Genomic DNA, 10,727 nt, shown 5'->3' with positions numbered 1-10,727 from the left:
GGTAAATGTACTGTAAATACTAATCATTCAGTGTTATGGTGTTAGCATGTATTGTTAGCATGCCCTAATGGTTACTGTATCATTTTATAAACTATATACTTTACATAATAAACACAAAATGTTTTTTTTGCATTTATTTGTCGAAACGGTCCCTTGTGAAAAAGAAGTACACTTTAGCAAATTTAGCAAAAAGAGTACTTATTACAGAAAAAAAAAAAAACATTTTAAAAGAACTGGCTGTAATGTTTTCAGACACTTAACTGCATGCTATTTGCGATTTAATTAAATGTATTATAGTTTAAATTGATGTTAAATGCAATTGTGTTGAACTTCCTTTGAGATATGGCTAAAGTACACTACTGACAAGCACTTATGGTAAACTAAAATATATATTTAATGTCATTTCTGTTGAAGCTTGTATATTATTTATTTAAATATATTTTCAATTACATATTTGTAATTATAAATTTGCAATTTAGTACATTTAAAATGTATAAACTTTAAACGTAATAGTGAATAAAACACTCAAATTATAATCAAGTATTTTAAATGTGTTTTAGTATGTTAGTCAACACATCACAACTAAAGAATGACAAAAGATGATTGAAACAAATTTTTAATTTGACATTATTACAAAGTGGGTATTTTAAAAGTGTACTTAAGTGTGTTTTGAAACAGTCAGGAAAGTGCACTTAAGTGGCCTTTTATTTCATTATTATTACATCTGCAAGTCCAGTTTAAAAATATATATATACTTCTAAGTTTTAAAGTGTACTACTGTACATTGATGTAATTTTTGACTTGATATCAGATATCAAGTTGTGATATGAGCCACAGAGTACCAAAGTGTTCATTGACACTGTGTTGAACAATGTGACAAAATGAATCATCTCCTAATTTCATCTTCACAGCTCGCTTTGTGTCCTGAATCTGACCTTATGGTCATAAATGTAGTTACATATTCATATCGCTTGACTCACTTGACACGTGTGGATTGACACTGACATTGGGATTTATTTGATAGCTAGCGTTGAGCTATATGTTCAGTTTAACAGCACAGACCCATTGTGATTGGCTAACTGATGACCACCGGCCATCTGGTCTCCTTTGGGTCCTCTTGTCTCATTAAAATGCGCAGTCAGGTCTTCAGGCCCATGCACAACACAAATGACAACTCGTGCTGTCAGAGTGGTTATTGTTTAGCATCTTTGATTTAAAGTGACCTTGAATTCAATGAACAGGACACTGAACTCCAGGGTGAGGATATGGTAATGTTCAATAGGCTGATTGACGGGCCTTAAGGGTGTTATTGACCTGTTTGTTGACTTGTTTTGAGGTGTAACCTTAGGACAGATGACAGAACAACTGATAAAAGCCTACATTTCTCCATTGAAGAATTGTTAAATCACATTTTAGAAATATTTAAAACAAAGCAGGCTTTAAAAATATATAAGGAGGATGATTCCAACAGACTAGTTCAAATGAAATACAAGCGGTTGTTTGAATGAAAAGAGAGCAGTCAGCTTAAAGTCCATAAAAGCCTTTCCATTGATCCATTTTGGTCAGTTGGGAAAGATAGAAATAATGAATTGGTAATTTAATGGCATGCACTCTATTTTCAGTTCATCTCTTCAGTGCACTCTTACTGGATAGCACATTGCTTTCTGAAAACTGACTGAGGATTTATTACTTATTTATTGTGAAAATGAATGAGTGAAATGAACTCCAAAGTGAGGACAATCTGAACTGCCAGCTCTCCTTCAAATAGCGAGAGCTGAAACATCACCAAACACACTAAACAAAAGGCGCAGATAAATTTCACATTTATTATAATAAGTTATTGAATAGTTCATGTAAGTTAAAAGGTTGGTGTAATATGTTTGTTAGCTTAATAAATAAATACTAATAAAGCTGTATAGATATAAAAATCTGATAATTAGCCATTTAAGCATGGCATATACAAAAATAATGAAATAAATATTTAAATAAAAAATATGTAAAATATTGTCTTTATGTTGTTTCCACATTAATTTAGAGATTCTGTATGAAAATATGTAGAAATCTGTGGGATTGTAAAAAATTTTTATCGTAAACATATCATCATATATATTTAATAATATATATTTTGCATTTTATTTTTATAAGGCAAATGTCATATGCGGAACAATCATATGTAATTTTTTTTTTTTTACATTTTTAAGTCTTTTGATAAAGTGTTAATTATATTTATGTACCTGGAAAACAGTCATATTGTGTTTTTAATTACACACACACACACTTATAGTAAAATATGGGAAATAACGTATATATTTTGAATTTCTAAGAAGCTAATGAATCGTTTAATCTTATTCACTTTTAATTCACTTCACAGATGAAATCAACCGAAATGCACATTTTCAACTGATTTGCAGAAATGAATTACAAAGTGTATTAGAAACATTGGAATTTCTTCATTTTATATCGCTGGGAAAATCATAGTGAATCATCATCATGATATTGGACATATTGTCAGGCTCTAGAAGCACAGAATCTAAACACCTGTGCGGTTCCTCTCTCTCCATCTGTCTTTGATGCGGCTCGTGAGGCGCTCCTGGATACATACGTATGGCAGGGGAATCGAACAGCCTCCATATTGTTGCCATGGCAACCGCGGCCCGACACTCATATTTTTTGACTTACACCGTCCACCCCTTGTGGCTCTGATACCATCTATTTGATCATATAGACCCATTTTAAAAGCTTTCGTGAAAGCTGTGGTAGTTAAAGGTAGTTTGTCGTTTTTTTGCATATTGTCGACATCTCTTGTAAGATATTCATTGGTACGGAATGGTTCAAATCTGTTTTGCTGTTACCACAATCAGGTTTAACACAGAAAATTGAAAGCATGTGCAGGTAATAAGGATACAAATGTTCTCCCAAACTCTCACCCGTCTCCATAAATAGCTAAACATCTCGTTCTCCATGGATACGGTGACCTCATTCGGATCTGTGAACGCATTTATTCTTTCAACGTGTGAACTCGTGTTAATGATGTTTTTGATTTTGTAGCTGTGTGGTAGACAGTGTCTCGCTTCCTTTAAGGACTTTCTCCTTTCCTTCATCTGCCCGGGTGAGAGTAAATTACACTTGCACAGAGGATCGGAAAACACCGGGCTTTAGCTATATTTAGCTGTCCTGAAGATGAAAAGTACTTTGATCTTCGAAATTCAGGAAAAAAAAATAAAAAATCTTGCTAGCTCAGCTGTCTGCTGTGATATAACAGAGTGAAGGCATCTTAATATGCAAGTAATCAGTCCCACCAGGATTTCACAATATCTTTGTGGCTTTTGGTGATCAGATCTTATAGATATAGTTACTTTTTAATTTAATAACATTTTTGTTATTAAAAATAAGCAAATTCTGTGAGAATTTATTTCTTTTTCGTGTCTTATTTTCTCATTTATACATGTTTCATTTTTAACATTAGTAGTACTGTGCTTTTTGCAATTATCCTGTGGTTAAATTGCGAATAATGTAAGATTGCAAAATCGCCGATTCGGCAATTGCAGAATTGTAAAAACTAGAGGGAATGATTGATATGATGAATCTTATATATTTATGTTTAAATACCTATGCTAATAAGCCGATAATTATTTCTATGTTAAAGCCAATGACCGATAAATAGCCGATATTACAATTCTGTACTATTTTATGTAAATAAATACGATTGCCAAAAAAGCCCAGTATTTTTAAATACTACAAAATGTGAATTTTGTTTTTTATTTTCTCATTCATTCATGTTTCTTTGTTACACAAACATGTCAATAATGTTTTGCGCTTTTAGCAATTATTTTATGGTTGCGATATATGCAGGATTGTAAAAAACTGACATTTTGTAGATTTTGCATTATATTTCACGATCGCAGAACTGCAAAAACTGATTACTATGATGAATATTATGTATTTATGATTAATACCAATGCTAATAAGCCACTTAGTATTTTTATGTTATGGCCAATAACCGATAAATAGCCGATATTAAAATTCTATACTAAACTAAACACTAAAAACTCAAATCTGTCTTTTTAAATGTTATAAGTGAATTTTGAACCTTTTCCCAATTCATGTTTGTTATTGGAAAATTATGCAAATAACTGCAAAAAAGTGACATTTTATAGATTTTGCATTGTTTTTCATGAATGTAGAATCACAAAAACTAAAATGACTGATTGATATGATGAATCTGATATATTTATGTTTAAATACCAATGTTAATAAGCCGATAATTATTTCTATATTAAGGCCAATAACAATAAATAGCCGATATTACAATTCTATACTATTTTGTCAAAATAAATAAAACTGCCAAAAAAAATCAGCCGTTTTAAATGCTACAAAATGTTACATTTGTTTTTAATATCTCATACATGCATGTTTCTTTGTTACACAAACATGTCAATAACATTTTGTGCTTTTTACAATTATTTTGTGGTTAAATTGTGAATTATGCAGGATTGCAAAAAAAAACTAACATTTGTATTTTTTTTTGCATTGTATTCCACAATCGCATAATTGCAACATCTAGAGAGACTAATTAATATGATGAATCTTATATATTTATGATTAAATACCAATGCTAATAAGCTGATAATTATTTCTGTATTAAAGCAAAAAAACGATAAATAGCAGATATTATAATTCTGTACTATTTTGTCTAAATAAATAAAATTGCCAATAAAAAACACAAAAATCTGCCTTTTTTAAATGAAAATGTGAAAATTGTTTCTTATTTTCTCATTTCTGCATGTTTATTTGTTACACAAACATGCCAATAACTTTTTGTGTTTTTTGCATTTATTTTGATATTAAATTGCTAATTATACAGGGTTACAAAAAAAAATTGTTTAAAAACCAACACTGATAAGCTGATAATTATCTCTTTATTAAAGCTTATAACCAATAAAAGCAAATATATTTTGTCTAAATAAATAAAATTGCCAAAAATGCTACAAAATGTGAACTTTGTATCTTATTTTCTCATTCCTGCATGTTTTTTTGTTACCCAAATGTGGCAGTAAATTGTTGCACTTTTTGCAATTATATTGTGGTTGGATTGCAAATATTTTTATTGATTTTGCACTGTGATCATGTAAATGCAAAACTGGAGTGACTGATTAATTTGATGAATATTATGTATTTAGATTTAAATACCAATGGTGATAATCTGAAAATCATGTTATGTCCAATAACAAATAAACAGCCGATATTATGATTGAAAAAAAAAAATTACTAAAAACTAAAATCTTTTTTAATACTAAAGTGAATCAAGGCATCATAACATTATAATGTACACTATGAAATTGGATATTCATTACAAAAAGGCTAACATTACTTGTGGTTCTGTCATCTTGCAGACAGTGTTCCAGAAGACCTGAGCGAGCCCTTCTACAGAGACCAGTATGAGCAGGAGCACCTGAAGCCTCCGGTGGTGGGCCTGCTGCTGTCAGCTGAGCTGTACTGCCGAGCAGGAAGTCTGATTCTGAAGAGCGATGCTGTTAAACCTCTGCTGGGTCATGACGCCGTCATCCAGGCTCTGGCTCAGAAGGGCCTGTACGTCACCGACCAGGAGAGACTGGTGACCGAGAGAGACCTGCAGAAGAAACCCATTCAGATGGTGAGAGAATCTGCTCTTTCTGATTGTATTTCAGTGATCTTGACACAGGTGGATCTTGGATATGATGCATAAATGGCAAAAAAACCCCACAAAGAATCTGATTTTGCATGATTTTGAATATGCATGAACAATTAAATGAATAAATTACATATCGACCAATATCCAATACCCTGCAGATATATCCTGGGAATACATCACATTACAGAAGTGAAATGTGTTATTTTGTGTTGTCTTTAAACCAAAAGCAGCCCCAAGATAATCATAATTCTCTCTCAGTTTTATGTCCTTTATCTTGTCAGTGTGTTCACAATGTTTAATTGAAATGTATTTGAGGCTCATAGCCTCTGCTTTAAAGATATAAAGAGTTCTGTTGTTGTGTGAGCGACTTCCTGTTGATATTTAATTACCGCGCCGCTGTTTGCTGTGCCTCTGGCTTCCTCATCCTCAAATGAACACATATCATCACAATAAATCTCTGCGCTGTGTTAATAACCATTTTGCATAGTGCCAATAATGATACTAGTAACTCCATTCTGTGCCTCCTATGACGAATTGATTATTGTAATTATATTAAACGATCACGTCACACTGCTGGTAGTTATTTCTCTACAAGTCCCCAAGCTATTGTATCTGCATGTAGCCGACCGCATAGCTGCTCGCATTGATCCAGACCTTTACGGCTTGATCTCTGCCTTCCTATGAATGTTTGAGTGTTTCAGAATCTGAGACTAAGAGTCCTCATTTGTTTATTAAAGCCGTCCATCTGTCTGCTCGGCTGCAGTAAGCTGCCTTACTACAAGATCTGTCAGTCTTCCCATGCTCCACTTTAACATGTTTAGCCTGGCGCTCTGGGGAGCGAGTTTTTCGGCTTTGTGGCTTTACCCGTTTTGAGAAAATACTGCAGTTGTTACATTATAAATTGAGTGTAGAAAGGTTTTACACTTTCCTTGAATTATTATTGCTAGATTTTGACTCAGTGGAGCTTTCAAAGAATACCCGAAGCTAAACCTTTATCTAGGGGTGGGTGATATACCGGTATAATGCATATTAAAGTGCATAAGTGCAGCACTGCTTTGTTTACAGCAGAAAGCAAGGAAACGCTTTATCGCCTCCTGCTGGCACAGAGTGAATCTGCGTCTCATTCAGCTCGTCCGCTGTTTCATGCAGATATTTTTATGTATAGCTTCACAAAACTGAAGTCAAACCATTCTGTTTTTGCTTCAAATTTCGAAATTGTACAATCTAATTTAGATTAAAAACTGCTCATGTTGCATGTTTGTTTGGATTAGTAGATTTTGGATTATTGTTCGTTTAGTTTTGTAATTTACATTTACATTACATTTAAAATTTTGTCATTTAGCTGATGCTTTTATCCACAGCGACTTACAAATGAGAACAATAGAAGCAATCAAAAACCAACAAAAGAGCAATAATATGGAAGTGCTATATTAGTATATTATTATAGTTATATTTCAATTTCACAAAGAAATGTGCAGCATTTTGTCCAAGCAATAACAAAAGGACACATTTAATTTAAAACGGAACGCCGCGATGATTTTAATAACACTCGCTGCGTGGATCATAGTTCATATCCGGACCAGAGCAAGCGTGTTTCAAGTTTATGTGAACATATTTTATATTCTCTCTTACTCCGAACATGAAGACATACACATACACATCATGTCTTCTTTAAGTGAAATACACGCAAATAAGAGCGCTGATACAGCGGTACATTTGATCATGAATGCAATGACACGACGGATTATTATGCTACACAGCAAACAATGATATATAGTAACTGAAAGTAACTGCCTTTATTCTTTCTGTTTTAAAGACATTTTAATATTGATTTGTCTGTATAATGATTGTGTTGTAGGTCTGTGTTTTATTGGTTGTTTTCTCCCCTCTTCCCACCCTCTTCGCTCCCATTTTTCCAGTTTTAAACGCACATTTCTGGAGTCTTTTTTAGATCTAAGGTGTGAAAGACCGGGGGGTTTCATGACACTTTAAGTGAAAGCAAACTGAGAAAGAAAACATGTGTAACAGTACATTGGATCCGGGCAGCTCTTAAAGTGACAGCAGTCTAATATTCCTGTCATTCATGTTAATCAAACAACAAAAGAGAGAAAATCTTTCACTGCTCTTCACTAAATCACTTTTGTAACTTTAATAAGAAGATATATATTTAATGTACACAATTTACACAGTTTGTTCTACTGTAGTTTTTGTCCTGATGTTTGTAATTATTACTATTATTTAATCGCTAAATGTTTACTTGTCTTCAGTGAGTTTGAGTTTTTTGTTTGTTTTTTTAATTTAGGTTGTATTCGTTTTTTGTGATGTTGACACTGTTGACACGAATTATGAAATTTCTATGGCATCAAAAATTTTGCAGTCATAAACACATTATTTAAAGCAAAAATTACTATATAGATGTATAGTTACAGTGAAATAGAATTACTCATATCATGATATAAGATTTTGGTCACATCACCCATGCCTACCCTCATCAATGAAACTTAATTATACAACACTGTTTCCATTATAGATTTCAGTCCTCCAAAATGTTTTGTTCAACCCCCCCCCCCCCCCCCAACATACTTCTGATTGCCAAAATTTTAATATATTTATACATCTTACATACATTATATCAGTTACTACTTATCGATATGGACCATGATTGATTTTTTATATCATCCTCTGTATTATAAATGCTACTTTCAGAGGCCATTTGCTTAGCTTATCTCTTGTTTGTTGGGATGAAGTTGATGGGACAGTGTTTTGGTTGTGATGACAGTGTCCTGCTGTTTTGCAGAAACTTCCTCACACATTAATAATGTTTGACTGCACCAATTGAACGACTGCGGTGTTTTACCATCAATAATTCAGCCGGGCTGCTATTTTGGATGTGTGAGAGTCAAAACCTGTCAGATTTCGTGAGGTGATCAGAGTTGTATGTGTGAGTTGTGCTTTGAAATCTTGTTTATCTAAATCTGCTCATAAGGGTTCAAAACACTCATAATTTAGTTTTTTTTTATGGTTCTGATTATAAGGGTTCTAGTTTTTCATTATTTTTTTTTTTATTTCTTTTTTTTCTCTTTTTTTTTATGTTTTTTATAATTTAACTTTAAGACTAGTTTGTTTGGTGATATGTTGATGTGTTTGTAGCTCTGTCATCACTATATTGACTTTCTTAGTTTGCAGAAATGGGTTTTTGGGAAATGTATTTTTTGTTTTGCATGAATGTGTTTTTTTAATTTTTTTAAATTCATTTTAAGTTTTAATGTTGCTTTATCATCTCTCTCTCTTTCTCTCTCTCTCTCTCTCTCTCTCCCTCACTCTGAAGAATCATATTTTCTCTTTCTGTTTCATGAAGAATTGTAACAACCCCGCATTCATTCTACATTATAGATTCACTCAGAAATATATACATATACACACATAAGCAGATCACACTCTCACCCACAGTCACGCGGAGGTTCAGACTATCAACAAAAGTCACGGCATTATATAATTTTATATCAGTCTGTTGACTTTGTGTTCAGGCTTTAATTAATTTTATATCAGTCTGGTAATCAAACAGCACCTGTAGATGTTATAATTATTTAAGTAATTGTTATTAGTTTTTTTTGAATTATTATAAAATATGAATATCATATATATAGAGAGAGAGAGAGATTTGTAAAATTATTTAAATTAGTTTTAATTATATAATTTACATTTATATATTTAATTCTCTAATATGTGTGTGTGTATATATATATATATATATATATATATATATATATATATATATATATACACACGTGTGTATATTTTTATATATAATGTATAAAAAATAAATGTATGTGTGTGTATACAGTATACAGTATATATATGTGTGTGTAATTTTTTCTCTAATAAATATATATTTGTAAAATTATTTAAATTATTTTTAGTTATTGTTTAATTTATATGTATATATTTAATTCTGTAATACGTAATTTTTTTAGTTATTGTTTAATTTATATGTATATATTTAATTCTGTAATACGTAATTTCATTAAACATTTAATATTTATTATATTTTTAATTTTTATGTATTTTTAATTTTTATGGATTATTTTTATTTATTGTTATTTTTGTTAACAATATTTTTGTGTATTTAATTAATATGAATTTTTTTTTTTTTTTATGTGTTTGTGTGAATCATTTGATCAAGTAGATATATACAATGTTTTGCAATTTTTCGATTGTAATGTTTTTGTTTTTTAATTTTTGTATGAAAGATCAAGTAGATAAACAATGCATATTTATTTTGATTACTCTGAGAATGAAGGGTGCTTAATTAAGATTGATGAATGTTTTGACAAGTGTAAATTATAACACCAGAGATGCAAGTATGCAGTCTCTCAGTGACATGACGCTATATCTGTTCCTGGCAGACAATGAGAGAGAGGCTTATTTAGTGCTCTAGGCTCCTCAGGGATGGATGTTATTTACATACATGCGCAGTAGGGAGCTGACAATGTGACGGCACTGAGAACATTTTTATTTCTGTAGAAAATGCTTTTTTGTACATACTTGTGCAGTAGGGTGCTGACAGTTTGATTTTAGTGCGATCGTTTTAATTTTGGGTTGATAAAGTAATTATTTTTCATACATTTGGTTGTTTTGATACTTATGTATGGCGTGAACCTGAACTAAAGTTATTGCATTCGAGACATAGACTTCTGCGTAATTCACAAACCAGCGCCGTATGCCCACTTGACCTACTTCCTGTCTCTCGGCATCAGTGCTTGCCGATCGTGAATAGAGGCAGTACGTTTTGTTATTAGGTTTTTCTTCTTCTTGTTTTTTGTCGTCATTGGTTGTTGATGGTGAATAGAGGCAGTACGTTTTGTTATTAGGTTTTTTCTTAAGGCACACTGGTGAATACAGCTGGATAAAACAAAAACTTGTCCGAGATTCTTATCAGGCTGAAATGGAAATCTCTCAAAAGTTATTATTTAAAAAGGGGGGGGGTGATAATTTTTAAACTTTATTATTTGGATGCTTCATAGTGAATAAATGATAACTAATTTTAAATTTGGGT

At 31.7% G+C, this 10,727-nt stretch overlaps 1 protein-coding gene across 1 annotated transcript in view; it reads left to right on the top strand.

Moving 5' to 3' along the window:
* Positions 1 to 10,727, top strand: part of camsap2a (calmodulin regulated spectrin-associated protein family, member 2a) — a 38,712-nt gene that overhangs the window by 968 nt on the left and 27,017 nt on the right. The window contains 1 exon segment of the mRNA XM_042749892.1: positions 5,394 to 5,653. Coding sequence (XP_042605826.1) covers positions 5,394 to 5,653 — 260 coding nt within the window.

The sequence above is a fragment of the Cyprinus carpio genome, chromosome B22 (genome assembly GCF_018340385.1).
Source record: "Cyprinus carpio isolate SPL01 chromosome B22, ASM1834038v1, whole genome shotgun sequence".
NCBI lineage: Eukaryota > Metazoa > Chordata > Actinopteri > Cypriniformes > Cyprinidae > Cyprinus > Cyprinus carpio.
Note: the sequence above shows the minus strand (reverse complement) of the source record. Positions and strands in the feature narration are given on the sequence as shown.